We start from the raw sequence: 17677 nt of genomic DNA, 5'->3' as shown, positions 1-17677 counted from the left end.
GACAGGTGTTCTGAGGCCACGCCCCTTTTTATACCTCTATGCAACGCAGCTCTGTGGAGCTTAATGGAGGTACATAGTGGGCTAGTTTGACCCTAGGGACCCTTAGGATTCAAGGGGACTTAATCTCTCAACTTAGAACGGCCACAGGGCGCGTTTACACAGTGGTGAAGGGAGGGGACGGGGCCTGAGGTGACGTGTGCAAACACGCCCTGTGGCGCGTTTTTAGTTGGGGAAATAATTCCCTTTCAATCCTGAGGGACCCTGGGGGCCAACTAGCCCACCAGGTGCTTCCAGTAAGCGCCACTGCTCTGCGTTGCAGAGAGGTGGTGCAGGCCGTGCCCCTTTTTACACCTCTCTGCAATGGCACTTACTGGACATACCTAGTGGGCTATTTTGCCCCTAGGGACCCTCAGGATTCAAGGGGACTTAATCTCCCAACTTAGAACGGCCACAGGGCGTGTTTACACAGTGGGGAAGGGAGGGGACGGGGCCTGAGGTGACGTGTGCAAACACGCCCTGTGGCGCGTTTTAAGAGGTAGTTTTAATCCCCTGCCCTATTATATACTAGGGGCTTACAGAGGAGGTCATGCTAATCACAGGGGGACCCCAACGCATAGTGTTCCCTAGTGTATGTAGGTATATTCACTGTATTCTGAGTGTCTTTTAACATAGCACTGGCTCTAGGACTGGTTAGTCAGACTCGGTTACCACCAGTATCCGTCTGAAAAAGTTGAGGGTACAGGATGATTTTGCAACAAGGCTTCTTTCTGCTCTTCTGTTTGTTCTTTCTGCACGTTATCCTTCTTCCTGCACTTTTCTTCGTCTTTGAGGACTTCTGTTGCTTCTTTCTGCATTTCTTTTTTTTCTTTCTGTGCGTTTTTTCTTCTTTCTTCACATGTCCTATCTCTGTAGGCATAGTTAGAAATTAGCATTTAAAAAACCTTTGAAATTCACTGAAAAAAACATAGGTTTCAAGCATGTTATAGTTAGGAATTAGCATTTAAAAAACCTTAGAAATTCACTGAAGAAACCATAGGTTTCAGGGGCGTTCTAGTTAGCTGGACTTTTCACTCGTACAAAACCATTGAAATTCCCCCGTTATAGTTAGTTCAGCTGATGACGTCACATATTACATCACTCATGACATGGTCAGTGACATCACTGATGACATCTCAAATTACATCACTGATGACATCATCCTTGTGATGGAGTGGCAGACCTCCTCTCCCCCTAATATATCCTTTGATACACACATTCAAAAATAAAATTTTCAAAACAATGGACATACCAATACCAGTTACAACAACCTATTCAGTAATTCTAAGATCCACATACACATCCACTCATTCACCAACAGTCCTATACAGTCACTCATACATGTACTCACTCATCATATGTACTCATACACCTATACATCCTGTTACACAACGCCACTCATCCATAGAGTTACTCACACACAGTCACTCATGCTAATAAAGAATCAAACATCCATTTACTTGCATATACAGTTATACACACACACCACCACACTTACTTCTACAGAAACTTACACATACTTAGTCTTTTAAACAATTTATAGAAGCACATACTTATTCATACAGGAACTCTTCCAATCTCTCACTCTCACATATACTCACTTATATAAACCAATAGTCACATATACTAGTTTAAAACATATGTAGTTACTCATAAAGACACTATTGAGACAGTCATTCACTCACTAACACACCCATGCACACACTCATCCACCCATACAGTCCTGCACACATGCTGTCTTCAACACATACAAACAGTGAGTCACTCATTCATGCACCTATGCACTACGTAATACCCCCCCACCAAACCATACAGACACTCATACTGATACTCAAAAAACCAACTAATAACCTATATAAACAACTCATGTAACTAGCTACTCACCAACCCATGCAGCCACTTATACACAAAGTGGGAGACTGATACAGATTTTACATATTTAAACATTACTCACTAAGCCATGTATTCACTAAGATACACTTAATCAGCCAGTTATACAATCAATTTTTCAAAAACAAATCATCCATTTAGACACTTGTATACCCATTTATTCTTCCATCGACCTTGAGATATACATATATAAAACATGTAATTTTCAGAAAAACACACATTCACTGGATGATGTCATCAGTGATGTCATTTGAGATGTCATCAGTGATGTCATCAGTGATGTCACTGACCATGTAATGAGTGATGTAATATGTGACGTCATCAGCAGTGCATTGTGGGTGCGCAAGTTATAGTTGCTGAACTAACTATAACGGGGGAATTTCAATGGTTTTGTACGAGTGAAAAGTCCAGCTAACTATAACGCCCCTGAAACCTATGGTTTCTTCAGTGAATTTCTAAGGTTTTTTAAATGCTAATTCCTAACTATAACATGCCTGAAACCTATGTTTTTTTCAGTTAAAATATATATATGCACTCACAGGCGGGTGCTTCTCACATGCGGGGGTGCTCCCGCATAGCAAATTAAGCTTCAACTCTCCTCCAACTCCCGGTCATCACCAAGGAAGACAGCACTCACGGGGGCCGGTTCTGTTAATTTATTAAAACAGAACACTCGCTAAGCTAAGCCTAAATAATGTCCGTTATGTTTGTTTATACAACAATAGCCTGGAGTTGAGTTATAACATAATCCATATAAGTGTGTCTTGAAATGTGATTTATGGCACACTCGCGAACAAGAAACCTTCTTTACGTATTGCCTACATAGTCATGCAGACATGACTGACATAAATTGTCTCCTGTTATTCACTGCCAGGTCTGAGACGTATGCGGTTGGGTATCAGTTGAGCAGTTAACTGACAAAGGCGTTGTGTAAATTATACTTAGGGATCCCGGTTTTATGGTATTTATTTTTTGGACATTTCCGTCTGTATTTATCCATATTTATTTTATGCTAATTTTATCTGTATTTATCCATATTTATTTGGGGGTTTGTAAAAAAATGAATCTGAAATTAGTATATTTCTACATTTATTTGACTGATAAATATGCACTCATGCCTGAACGACTGGCAGGTTTCAGGGACATAAACACACTCAGATGATAAAATATGCTCTTATAAGAAAACATGCACATTTTAATATCAAGGTTATGCATATCTATTGCTGTGTAAGGCTCTTTACTAAAATTCCTTTATTTTTTAAGCCCCCATAGCTTTATATCGACAGAGCTCTTGGCCGGGAAGTCATGGTTGCCAGTATTTAGAATCACTCAAAAAACAACCCAATTTCCGTTTGTATCCACATTTAAAAAATAAATACAGACCGGAAAATAAATGTTTTTCTCTCTGTATTTATTTGTAAAAATCAGTAAAATGGAGAGCAGGGAGCCCTAATTATACTGTATAATGTACAGGGGGAAATAGTTTTACAATGCATCTCAGATGGTGTACATTGAAAATGATGAGAAACATGAATCGTTCAGAGTGGAGTCTTTGGGTTTCTCTTAGGTAGTTGGAAGTTCCCCTCACCTGGGTTGCTCTTTGCTACTTGTGGAGCAATGTTGGACACCCCTGCTTCAATATGCCTTTGGGTAGCATTCAAAATAGTGGTAGAAGTAATACTTCAGCCTCTCAATCCAACATACGCTTTCCACTTGCCGCAAAACAGTATTTGTCATCACACTGATGGCATTTTAGAGAATGTGTTCCTGCACTTGCTTCTGTCTATCTAACACAAGTCATAAAACAGCAGATGATGGTTTTGAGGCCATCGGATCTCCAATGGTGTACCTTTATTTTCATATTTCAAAAGGACTATGGAATATCAAAGTCGAGCAAGAACGTAGGATGCTGAAGGTTTTGTCCGAAAATCCTTTTTGTTTTCCACAAACTATCTGAGCCAACAACTTATGGGTCTTCACCAATTAAACTGATGTTGTGTAGGGTTTTGTCTCTGCTTTCAGACTACTCGCCTTGCAATCTGGGATCTGCCTTCTATAAAGATGTGGAGCAGAGTGAGACTGCGACAGAGACCAGCTGAGACATGCATGGAGGAGCTGAGATCCCAGCGGCGGGAAAAAGAGATGGGTAGGTTTGATATGATGTAACCTTCTTTTCACTTATTGGCATATGACAAACATTGCAACTTAAATGACTGAGCCAACGAAACATATTGCCTAAAAGTATTTTATTCTCTAGAAATCAGAAGAACTTTTTACAGTGGTAGGACCCTCTTTCCTGGAGTGCAAGTGAGATTGGAGACCTGGTCCAATGTTTATGGACGGTTGTGTGAATGTGTTCTTGCAAATTCCTTAGTGGGTGCCTCAGCTAATTTTCGAAGACAATTTGACGGACTTCATGGACACCTTGAATTTCAGAACGGATGTCCACAGTGTGTATGGTATGTGTTGGGTGATGTGTATGAACATACATGCAAGGGGAAAGGACAAGTATGATAGAAATTAGACTCTGAGTATGTGTAGTAGACAGTGTTGTAAGAAGCTGCTGAGCTGGAAGATCGACAGAGCTGGGCTTCGACCCTCAGGCATGATGCAGTAGATGGGTTTGGTTTCTCCTGGAGGACCACGGTGTAGGAGCTACCTTTCCAGGACGAGGGGACAGGACCCTCTAGAATCCTTGAGCTTGAAGCGTAAGAGTTTGGTTGTCTTGCCCAATCAGTGAACAGCTTATCTTAGAAATTTCTTGGTCCCATGCCCTTCCTGTGGTATGGGGGAGAAGCATTGCGGACGCTCTTTTCCCTACCTCACCATATTGGGAAATGCTTAGACCTTATCCCAAGACCTTGGGGGAGGTTGAGGAGAATATGCTTGTGTGCACCTTCTTAGCATTTGTTTGGCCTGGAGGTGAAGTGGGAGGTAAGCTAAAGGGCAACCACATGTCCATCCAGCCCTTGTGCACAGCTAGAGAAGGATTCCCTTTTTGTGGTTAAAAGAAGCAACACCTGGCCTTTTAGTCCGGCTTAGAATGATTTCATTTTTGGAACCTGGACGACGGGCAATGTAGGCCCATTTTCAAACCACCTCATACCTTGAAAAGCCAGGAGGGCTGAAGTTAAGGTATTTTTTTTTATGAGAGTCTCTCCCTGGCTACCTGGCAGCAAAGCATCAAAGCTTTGTGCCTAAATGACTGCCCAATTTTTCATTACTTCGTATTTTTCAATGTGCTGCAACTCATGCATTTTTTGTTTATTCCTGGGAGATTTAATGCCTTTTGTTTCTGGAAAACGATTATGCTCCATCATATTTCCAATCAAGTGAACAAACATGATGGCTACCCTGCACATCTTTCAGAGGCTTTAAGCCAATCACATGGCTTCCTTTTTTCCTTTTTGTGAAGGTCGCTTTTATTCCGTTTGGAAACATCAGACAATAAAGGGAATTTTTTTTTCTTATCTTCACAAGGAGAGTAACGGATTTAGTAGCTTATGCATGCACAATGAACAACTTCATTTTGGGATTTTTCTCCTTAACTCCTGAATGAAAATTCTCAAAACCAGGGAAAGGCATTAAACAGAGTCAAGCACTACATGCCTACCATGTTTTATGCACTTTTCTTCAGCCTTTTTCTGTTTTTTCTGAAAAAGCGTCATATAAAAGTGTGCATAGGAAATGGTATTTGTGGACCCCCGCTGCTGCCCCTCCGCTTCAACAATTTGGAGACCTCCTCCCCGCCTTTAACAATCTGCATCAAATCTGGAAAAATCCAAGTGAGTGTTCTGATGTTTGGGTTTAGAATGTTTGGTACAGATTGGTAAAATAGGCCATACATTGGAAGCAGTGCGAAAATGCCTTCTTATTGAACTTCACTTTCAATGTACAAGAGGAATTTTATGGTTGGAGACTTAGATTAACGTCTCAACTCAACGTCATAAAAAAGACGTTTTGTTTCACATTTTTAGCAGTCATGTCTTTAGTGATTCATTACTTATGCGAAACTATTTATTAACGTTACTGAACCTATAGTATCAGTGTTAAAAACTGTTTTTGGTTGAAAGGTTTCAATTCTACATAATGAGTGAATCCTGTTAGCTCCTACATTTATAAGTATCTAAGCAATGGTGTAACATTAGCCTTGTGGTGTGGAGGGGCCCCCGGGCTTCACTGGGCTGCCTTCAGCACTGTGGTTGGGTAGTGGGCCTCTGCCTGAGAGCTCCTGACTGGGTGTGGGAGTGGGTAGAGGGTACTCCTTGTACTTTTCAGGAGGACCCCTTAAGTTTCGTTACACCACTGTATCCAAGTCGTACTAACTATTTCTACCATAAGAAGGATCTTGTTTCAAAAGTCAGTGAGTAACACAAGTGTGGTTACCACTCATCATCCCATGCAGTCTTTTCTCTGTTCAGGATGTTTTGGACTGCGATAAATGTGCAGAGGTTTCACTCTGTATGCTTCTCCCTTGTAATTCTAAGGGATTTTGATACACATCTTATCCTTTTGAAACCATGGCAAATTTAATATTAGACGCAGCCTTAGTGGAATTTTGGAATTCCAGCAAACGTGTTACAAATATTTATGATTTAAATGAGCTCTTCAGATATTCAGCTGTTCTCTTTGTGGGTCGGCTGATGAAGGTTATGGAATTGAGGTGATAACAGAACTGAGCTGGGTTCTTGTCCTCTGTTGCAGCCCTGAGAAAGGCGCGGAGGGAACAACATCTGATCAGTAAAAGGCTGGTGCGAGACAGACTGGAACCAGAGGAACCCGATGGCACGGCATTCGCAGAGGAGTATCTCTCCCAGTTTCAGGTTTGTGTGTTAAAAACTTATTTTCTGTTATTTTTTGCTTTAATCTCCATATGTGCACTAGCTTTGATCGATCGGCTTCCTAAACCTCAGCTCTTAGATGACTAGGAAATAGGTTCGAAAACACCAAACGTGTTCCTGCCCGACATGAGAACACAATGATATTAGAATGTAAGTCCGATATCAGACATACAGCTTTAAATTAGGAGTATATCCAATCAGTACCAAGGAACACAGTGGCAATAGTTTTGTTATACTCTGTTTGCACGCAATACTGTTAGTTTGCACGTACACCAGCATGAACAAGCATTGGCAAAGCCACCAGGTCTCGCCTTTGTTAGAGGACTATATGGTTTTGGCAATGCTTGTTGATACACTCGCCTCTACCACTCATTGGTATGTCATTCAATGATACACCCTTCCCACATCCTCGGAAGGGGTGTGCTGGGGGCAGAGCAAACTCTCCTTCACGCCTGAACAGTGAAATGTTGACACCAGGCAGGTCTCATGCACATTTGAGCGAGGAGGAGGCGGCGGTGGGGGTGACACATCAGAAGCTGGCAGACGGGCACACTACACACACAGAGACCTACTCTGTGTGTGTCAACTCTGAAGCAGCCAGTAACAAGCAGATGGGAAAGGGGGGATGGGAGGGCCCTGGCTTCTCCAAAACACATTAGTGTTACACTCTCTCACCACAAACTGACAATGTAAACAAGCTTACGGCAAAGAAAAGGGACTATTTAAACTTTTCACTGGTAATGTATGACAGAAAACGTGTTTAGCGTTTAATTAAGGACTAGGCACCATGTGAAAAACCTTTACTGGATATTTTGCTAATATCAATTGAAATCAATTCTATAAAAAGCAACTGAACTTAACTCAAACGTCAATGTTTTGCTAGCGTCAATTTAACTGGTATAGTGTAAACATGCAAATTTGCAACTGTTTGCATTGCTGTAAACTTTTTTGGGGTTGAAGGTGTTTTTTGAGATTATATTTGTTCGACAAAAAGGGGGAAAAAAAACATATCTATGATGAAAATCACCAGAAGTGGACTGGCTTACTAAGGAACCCTGGCTTTTTAGGTCTCGCCTGAGCCAGCGTGTTGTAGCCTATTAAAATAATAGGATTGTCCAAGGACTTGTTATAAAAAACAAGTTTTATTGTAGGTTCAACGAGCCACCGCTTCTCACATCCAGTGCCATCAAGATCCCCCAACTGTCCAACCCAGAACCCTGTGACATCAGAACATAGTGACTTCATATAGAACATTCACCATACCTAACAAGGATTGCTAGGCATAACATATTACCTCTCTTTGAAATAAACAAAAACAAAAGCACACAGAACACAATAAAACAAACAAACCGAAAAACAAAACAAAATAACACTACCCCACATCATGATACCCATTACCGCAACTTCCACGGAAGTTGCTTTACACGTGTGGACCTTCTGGGCCCCATACATAACACACTGCTACCCCCATTACTGCTACCCCCAGTAGAACTAGAATCCAATGAAGGAGAAACACCAACAGCGGATTGAACTTTAACTACTTTGCCCAAGTTCCACCAGTGACCGCCTTCAACCATAACTGCACCACCACACACTCTCTCTACACGAACCGGTTCACCAAAACTCTTTGCACCCTTACAGACGTACCTCGGACTTTTAATTCGAACCAGATCCCCAGGATTAATCCCAATCAGCTTGACAGAATTTTTAATATTGTATCTGTCTGCCATTTTCTTCTGAGCAACCTTCACACGTACCTCCAAAGCATTCTGATCAAATTTAGAGGACACCTTGCTGGCCACAGTCCTCAATAACCAAGCAGGATACAAAGTAGAAGTGGGAATTCTTCCTTTCAAGGACACAAAAGGAGCAATTTTGGTAAGAGAATGAGGCGTCGTGCGATAGAACCACAACATGGACCTCACCGCACCTTCAATATCAAGACAGTTCTGCTTTGCCCATTTGATACAATCTCCTACGACCCTATTCATTCTCTCCACCAATCCATTGGTCTGTGGATGCCCAACTGAGCTCTTTAAGTGTTTTACTCCTGACTCCTTCAGAAAATCCTCCATGTCCTGGCTTACAAATTGCACACCATTGTCAGACACAATGACCTCCGGAAAACCCTCTCTCATGAAAATTTCCTTGAGAAACAAAATGGCATTATTTGCAGTGGGAGTAGCACAAAACTTCACCTCCGGCCACTTGCTATGGAAATCCATTAGTACGAAAGCAAAACGAAGATTGTGCGGAAGAAAGTTGAAAGGACCAACTAGATCTATCCCCACTTTCGACCACGGTCTCATGGGAAAATCAATAGGTTGAAGTGGAGGAGTAGCAACCCTCAGCTTCTTTTCCGCACCACAACACACTCCACACAACTTCACGCTCTCTTCAATATCCTTATCCATAGAAGGCCACCAGTAATGCAATCTAAGACGCCTTTTCGTCATGGTAGCCCCCAGATGGCCATCATGCGCACAATCAATGAGCTTGGACCGAATGCCTGAAGGAGGAACACACCTGCCATCCCTCATAATCACACCATCTTCAATAGACAGCTCTTCAGAGACCTTCCAAAAGGGTTGAACTTCCTGACTAACACATTTTTCTCGTGGCCATCCCTTCACAATAAACTCTTTCACACTATCCAAACACAGATCAGCTTTCACTGCCTCATTCCATTCCAACTCACTACAAGCCTTGTTGTCAACTGCATCTACCACTGCAATAAAACAATCCTCCTTATCCTCTTCCAAATCCAACGGATCAACATCACTCAAAGGCAGCCTAGACAACATATCAGCCCTGACATTCTGTTTTCCAGGAATATGCTTTGTAACAAAATTATACTGTAACAGCTTAGTGGTCAAACGCGCAATTCTGGGAGTTGCATACTTTACACGCTCACCTCCTAAGATATAAACCAACGGTTTATGATCAGTGTGAATCTGAAATTTCCTGCCCCAAACATATGTTCTAAATTTCTCACACGCCCAAAAGCATGCTAACAGTTCCTTCTCTATAACGGAATAATTGACTTCAGCATCTCTCAAAAGCCTGGACGCATAACTAATAGTAACCTCCTCATTACCCACAACTTGGGTAAGAACTGCCCCCAAACCATAGTTGCTGGCATCCACCGTAATGATACAAGGTATCATTGGATCGTATGCCCTTAAAGACTTCGCATTTGTCATTTCAGCCTTGACCAACTCAAAGGTTTCTTGACACAACTCATCCCACACAAACGTGACATTAGATCTCAACATATTGGAAAGCGCCTTCATTTTTCCGGCATACCCTGGGATGAAACGCGAATAGAATTCACATAACCCCAAGAAAGAACGCAGCTCGTCTTTATTCTTGGGACAAGGACACTCCACAACAGCCTTAACCAATCCAGGCCTCGGACTCACACCCACACCGGAGACCAAATGTCCTAAAAACTCTATCTCCTTCTTCCAGAATTGACATTTGCTTTTCTTAACTACAATCCCTTTTTCTTCAAAAGTGGTTAAAACAGCTCTAAGGACTTTGTCATGTTCATCTAAACGTTTACTGAAAATTAATACATCATCCTGAAAGATCACCACCCCTTTCACTTCCTGTAATACAGATTGCATAACTCTCTGGAAGACAGACGCTGCCGACGCCAATCCGAAAGGCATTCTACAAAATTGGAATGACCCAAAAGGTGAATTGAAAGCTGTGTAATGTCGAGAGTCCACATCCAACAACACCTGATGGTAAGCCGAAGCTAAATCAATTTTAGAAAACCATTCAGCTCCTCTCAGTTCCTCCAATAAATCCCCAATTTTTGGTAAAGGATGTGCATCCACCCAAATTTCCTTGTTGAGACTCCTCAAATCAACACATAAACGGATCTCGCCATTGCGTTTACGTGCGACCACCAATGGACTAAGCCATAAACTAGATTCAATTGGCTCTATTATACCAGATTTCTCTAGCCTGTCCAACTCTGCTTTAAGGTCAGCTCTAAGACTAAAAGGCACAGACCTCACCTTGTGCTTAACCGGGATTGCATTATCTTTGATCTTAATTTTGTGTCTGAAACCTTTAATTTTCCCCAACGAATCAGAGAAAACACCAGGAAAATCACTTTCCAATTTGTCAGAATCCAAACAGTCTTGCACAACCAACACCTGTTCACTCGTACCTGGTCTCAATATCATGCCGAACAAACCTTGGTGAAACCACCCTAAAATGTTGAGACCACGCACAGCCACATAGATTTTACCATGAATCTTGCGCCCCTTAAACTCCAGCACATCTTCAATAAAACCCTCCAGATCTATCTTCCGTCCTTCGTAGGAGACAGGTGCTCTATCTGGTGGAAACAAAGGTCTGTTACCCCAGGACTTCTGAAACAAATCATGGGTGATCATCGTGATACGTGCTCCCGAATCCACCAACAAATTCAAGGTCACATCACCCACCTTTATTTCTTCATATGGATCCACACAATCTGCAGGATTTCCAGAGACAACACTCTCATCAACAACAGTCACAATCATATCCTGAAACTCTTGCACCAACTCATTCTCATCCAAATTCTCGTCTTTGCCAACACTATTCACTTTCTCATTTTTCAACAAGTTCGACTGACACACCTTGGCGAGATGTCCCAGTCTGCCACATTTATGACATTTAGCATTTCTCCCGGGACAAAACCTATCCTTCCCATGCGGAGCATACCCACAACGGTAACACATTAGTTTTCTTGAAAGGGCCCTTGAATTGATTTTTCATCTTTTCTAATAGTGTTCCCCACAGCACTAGTAGTTGCAACCGCACTAACAGTATCTTTTGTGACCAACCCACTACCCAACTCCTTTATAGAGTTTTGTGCCAACTCCAAACTTTTTGCCACTTTTATAATTTCCTCCAAACTAGGATTCCCCATTGTGAGTAGTTTTTGTTGTATCTGCTTATCTGCGCAGTGCGCAATAAATTGATCTCTTACCAACTGATCTCTGTAATCACCAAAATCACACTCAGCACACAACTTTCTCAACGCACTTAGATAGGTATCTACATTTTCCCCTTGTACTTGTGCTCTCTTAAAGAACTTGTGTCTTAAAACAACCAAACTTGGCTGAACGTCAAACTTAATTATTAGCTTCTTAACAGCCTCTTGGTATTCATCAAGAACTTCACCTTCAGCTAAGACCAACACAGGAAGATGTTTGTAAACTTCTCTTCCCTCAAAACCTAATGAATTTAATAGAAGAAACTTTTTCCTTTCCGCTCTGTAGCGCGAAGCACCAATGGCCCCCACATAAGTTTCAAACGCATCAAACCATTGCCTCCACTGTATTGGTGGCGCACCCGGACTTTCCAGGAACGGGGGAGGTGGATTTACAGATTGCATCGTACTCTAAGAGAAATACCAATAAAATGTCACAAAGTACACTGTTCCAACTTCAGCCCGACAGTTAATGGCCAGGAGACCTGTAGGTAATGCAAATGGAGTCCAGAGCTTACCACTAAGAAAAATAAACAGAATGGATGAAACGCTCACGAAGAATGACCAAAACGGGAGTAATGTCACTAAACCTTCAAAGTCCTCGACGATGTCCACAGCATTCCAGACGAGTGATTCGCTTTTCACGTCTTGTAGAAGAAGACACAGTCACCAGCCGATGTCCCTAGACCGCTGATTCGGTCTATACGTGGACGAAAAGAAAACAACAAACTCGGCACCTCACGGAAGCTTTGATTACTTGACAAGAAACTGACGCGTCTGAAGCGTCGCAGCGGAAGCGTCTTCACTCGTGATAGGCTGCTGCCCACAGTGCTTCCACCAATCCGTTGCGTACAATTCTAGTACGTCAACATTTCACCCGATAGGCTGCTGTCAACGAAGCTTCCACCAACACGTCGCGTACCATTCTAGTACGTCATCACTCCTCTTCCGAGCTCCTCGGGGAAACAACCTCTGGCACACTAACGGCTCTTTGATTCACCGAACAGCGTCGCCTCTTCACAACGGCTCTCAGACTGTCCGAACAGCGACGTCTTCACAACCAGGTATTCCTTCCGCTTGAAACAGGCACAGGAGTTGCCACAATGTTGGTTGTCCTTTTTTTTTTGCGCTCAGCTGTCCCGCTAAGAGTTAAAAATCACAACTCTTGGAACTGTTTCACTGAAATGACTTTACAACAGCGCTGGCTTTACGCGGCTGTGGTAGAGAAAGACAACACTGGTACGTAAGTCCAAAGGTACCACAACCTTGCTACCACGCGTCGTATGTAGGAACACCAGATCAAATCCAGACAAATTCAATCCACCATATGTTGTTCCTTGCGATGGCTCGCCCGCTCGTCGCCAAAAATATGTTGTAGCCTATTAAAATAATAGGATTGTCCAAGGACTTGTTATAAAAAACAAGTTTTATTGTAGGTTCAACGAGCCACCGCTTCTCACATCCAGTGCCATCAAGATCCCCCAACTGTCCAACCCAGAACCCTGTGACATCAGAACATAGTGACTTCATATAGAACATTCACCATACCTAACAAGGATTGCTAGGCATAACACAGCGCATGCGCTGTCTCAAGCGAGACATTTAGTAAGTGCGATTTCAAAGTGCTATCCACCGGCTTTTGCTGGCCTAAAGCTTGCGTTCACACGAGCGTGAACGTGCACAGCTGCCAGCTTTCAACGCCCGAGGCGCCATCTGGAGCGTGATTACTTTCACTTTTGGCAACATCTGATGTGAATTTTTCAAGGAGCAATTCACTTCCGACTAAGCCAATGCCGCCTCAGACAGTAGACATTTTCTGGTGCTTGTCTGCATTGCAATGCGTGAATTTTGTCAGAGCTCTACTCCCTCCTGTGCTATTTTGTTTTTCCAAGTACGGGAAATGTCATCTAGTGTATTAACTTGCCAGAAGTAGAAACAAGAGACTGAGTTCTAATCCAGTGTTCCTCAGTCGACCAACTTGTGTGATCCTCGGCCAATCACTCTACTTCTATGAGCATCGGTGGCTTTACCTGCCAGAAAGAGGGCTAACAAATACGTTAACTTTAATTAAGTTGATGTCCGTAAGCAGTGATGCATTAGAAATTAAATGCAAAACAGATCCATTTTTACTGAGTCACTTGTGTTACAGAAGAGTTGTAAATCCATCCATTTGTCAAATGTCATTTAGGGTCTTCAGAGGCAGCGCTTGCTACGCTGCTTTGATCCATCTGACCCCTGGGCTCAGAGGCTGTAAAAGCAGTGCCAACAAAGGAAAGTAAACAGCTGTGGTTTGTTTTTGAATCTCGCACCTGCATTCTAGTTATTAGTATTTTAGTTTTGCAAAATAAATGCAGTGTTGGAATGTGCACTCGTCTGAATGAATTAAAAAAATAAATTACAAAATAAAATTCTTTTAAACAACCTGCTGGCAAGTTTAATTACTGTGAATACATGAAAAACGATGTTTGAATACACATTTCACCTCTGTGCTCTGCATGGGTGATTGTACCGAACAAATCACACACATTAAAACGTTTTACCAATGATGACGAATAAATTAAGCCCCATAAATCAATACATGGTATATATGAACTACTGCAGGTGGGCATTTAATCTTTTTTTTGAGAGTTTTCCTGTGGTTTACTCAGATCTTCTAGTCGAGGTACACACACCAGGAGAATCCATAAATAACGACAGTTTTGTGATATAAATAGGTTCCCTGAGTTGTTCTGTGTTTTAATGGCTTTATATCCTATTAGTTATTGTATACAAAGCGCACTTGAGTGTCAATGATTGTGATGTCGTCAAGGTCACCTTGACGGCTTCAGGGTTAAAATATCCTGAGCGGTCACTTTCTGAGATTTCACTTGCGCTACCCCTGGTATTCTGGTGAGTCAAAGTCCACACAGGCACTGCAAAAATAAATGAGCATCTGTAGCTACACCTATTACAAAGGAGAACAAGCATTGGCATAGCCAATAGGTCTCGCTTTTGGGAACTTAAAAGTCTTTAGTTATGCAGCACAATATCCTTGGTGCAACAACATCAACTGTTGCATGGCTAAACACTTATAAGGTACAAGGTTTAGCCATGCAACAACAAATGTTGTTGCACCAAGGATGTTGTGCTGCAAAACTAAATACTTATAAGGTCCCAAAAGCGAGACCTATTGGCTATGCCAATGCTTGTTTCCTATGTGTGAATGGCTCTTTTCCAGCTACCAGTCTTTCAAACACTAGGCAGGCTGCCCTTAGAAAGTACTGTGAAGACAAGAGTGTTTGTTTACCAAGCTCATATATATGTATTTAAGCAGGACTTTAAGTGTGCCGGCTCCTGCTGGTGCTCAGCACCTGGTTTTTAGAACCGCCGGTGCTGAGACTGGTCCCTATCAGGCTCTCCATTTTTGCCCTCACCCACAGGGTGAAAAATAAATCTTAACTCTGGAACAGTACCACTGTTCAAAGCCTTTGATATAAATCGAAAGAGACTCGTTATAGTTATTTCAGTCTCATAATTTCAGAACTGAAAAATGTTCAATATTATATACAACGAAGCCATAGTTGTTACATAATTATGTTATGCAACTAACAACTATTGACAAAGTCAATAGCCCTGCCTTGTTGTAGGTATAATGTTACTTGCTGTATTATATATCTGGATAAAATAACAAACAGCAAAATACCAATTGGGCGGCACACTATGCTAAGGACAGGTTTTTGGCCTAGATGTTTTTAACCCATGCCCTTAATTGCATAGGCAACGCCCCTTTGAGAGATCCCAATCCCACTTAAAGCCCTGTGTATAAGCCTGGTCAGTAAAATACTGAAAAACTTGGAGACCATGCAGAATTGATCAATTGCAGACAGCAGGAAATTCTCACCACACGGGGTGGGTGTGGTGGGGCCTGGGAAGCAGCTCTGGAAGAGATAGCACGCAGGAGAGGCGTGTGCAGGAAGGACAACATTTCACACTGCAACAATGCAAATGTAAACGAAATAACGGTGGACTGGTACCGCGAAAGGAAATTTCATGTAACAGATCTCGCTGTTTTCCAGTAACATTCTCGGCGTCCCAGCTGTGAACTAAAATTGACGGTTTCAAATTCTTTTCCTCTTATTCATTTTATAAAATAAAAAAAAGTTCAATACTCCAAAAAGTCGGGGTGGAGTAAATACACTTGTGTTGATAGGCATAAGACAGAAAGAGCACTTGGTCGATAACTCAAAGATCTGGGGGGAGGGGACATGACCAGGTCGGATGCGAGTTCTTCAGGAGGTGAGAGCTGAAAGAATCCGGGCTCGTAAATGACCCAGTTCCTTGCATGCCTAGCGCATCTAGTCCAGTGTTTTTCCACGGCATACTGGGAGTTGACCCCCTCGCATGGAACTGAAACATTTATGTTCTGAAGTATACATATTGTAAAAAATAATAATTAAGACCTGATTGTGAAACGCCTCAATACAAAATCAGTAATTCTCTCACAAGCCGCCACAAACTTTGAAATGGAAGTTGTCCTTGCACCTGATAACCAGGATGCAACGCAATACCTCTCTTGACCCCTCTGCTCCTCTACATGGACACAAAGAGGAATATTTCCAACTGAACAATGTCCATCTCGCAACTGACAAATATGATGCAGGAGTCTGTGTAGCAAGAAGCCGACAGTGCGTGCCTGTCCGCATGCTAATTAAAAGATTGTTAAACCTAATTGTTTATTTGCTCAAAAGCTAGAAGCGCACTGCATTTCCTTGCAACCTTTCAAGCAAATAAACAAAAGCGCTTTCCAAAGCGCGCACAGGCTCCCCAATGATGAAAAACAAAGTTGGTGTAACTTTGCCAACAGCACTCACTTTCCAACATAAAACAAAATTAGAAGCAAGGAGATTCTCGAAGCCTTTAATGTGCCACAAAACCTCTAGCAACATAAAACAAATAAAATCTTCACCAACACTACAAAGGACGAAAAGAAGACCAATCTGAAACAGACAGAAGCCCAACAAAACAAGAAACAAGCACGGTCGCGAAAGTCATAGCGCCCGTGCTGGGGAAATTAGTACAAGTAACCTGATACTGGAATGCAGCCTGCCGTGCAGCTGGCCCACTGCATGCCGCTAATCACTGCGCTCGCTCCCGAGACACATAGGCAATGGGAGGGAACATTTAAAGATAAGGCGAGACATACCCACGCCTTTGGCCATTTGCGTGCTTTCTTTTGTGAAAGCCTTACGCAATGGCCAATCAAATGCGTGGGCGTGAAAAAAGAAACACGGGGAAAAGCTCTAGGGAGTGCTTACAAGAAGTCTCCCATTGGGCAGTGCATGCGCGCTGTGCTAGGCTCGACCTATAAATAAGTAAATCTACGTCCAGACAGTGCGATGAGACTCAATCTTTTTTAATTTTGTGTTGGGTCCAGTACAGCATAAAAATTATATTTGCAAAGATTGCCAGAACCCTGCCTCACCAGTCTTGAAGAGGCATGACTCTCTCTGCGGATCCTTGCGAATGGCTGCAAATGTAGGAATGGACCCCTGCGAGGATGAGCAGTAGTCTTCTGTCCCTGTATTCATGAAATTCTATCATTGCAGTCCCTGTTTTGGACCAAAGGGGATACTGTAATAAAATGTGACTATGTGAAGGGACAATGGAGAGCACTTTTAGAGTTCCCATGGATTGCTGTCTGCCGCCACAGCCCCCAAATGCCCACAATTTACATTCACATAGTGAGACCTGTACCTCATGGATTGTATTCAACTTTACAAATGGCTATCTAACTGGTGCGTGGTTTACAAGGTGCCTGAAGCAGTCCCAATACATTGAACACATACTTGTGACTAGTAAGATGGTAGGCTTTGGCCGCTCCCATTTGCTTACAATTTTCAAGAGCTAGTAATATGAATATTGTGAGTCACAAAGCCAG

At 42.4% G+C, this 17677-nt stretch overlaps 2 protein-coding genes across 3 annotated transcripts in view; one reads left to right on the top strand and one right to left on the bottom strand.

Moving 5' to 3' along the window:
- Positions 1–17677, top strand: part of TMCO6 (transmembrane and coiled-coil domains 6) — a 167839-nt gene that overhangs the window by 17239 nt on the left and 132923 nt on the right. The window contains exons 2-3 of the mRNA XM_085617809.1: positions 3949–4072; positions 6631–6749. Of these exons, the coding sequence (XP_085473935.1) occupies positions 3949–4072; positions 6631–6749 (243 nt within the window). The remainder of the gene's footprint in view (positions 1–3948; positions 4073–6630; positions 6750–17677) is intronic.
- The window catches only part of CD14 (CD14 molecule), a 144624-nt gene that overhangs the window by 125448 nt on the left and 1499 nt on the right, over positions 1–17677 (bottom strand). The window lies entirely within an intron of this gene.

The sequence above is a fragment of the Triturus cristatus genome, chromosome 7, assembly GCF_964204655.1.
Source record: "Triturus cristatus chromosome 7, aTriCri1.1, whole genome shotgun sequence".
Lineage (NCBI taxonomy): Eukaryota > Metazoa > Chordata > Amphibia > Caudata > Salamandridae > Triturus > Triturus cristatus.
This window is presented reverse-complemented; position numbering and strand designations above follow the sequence as displayed.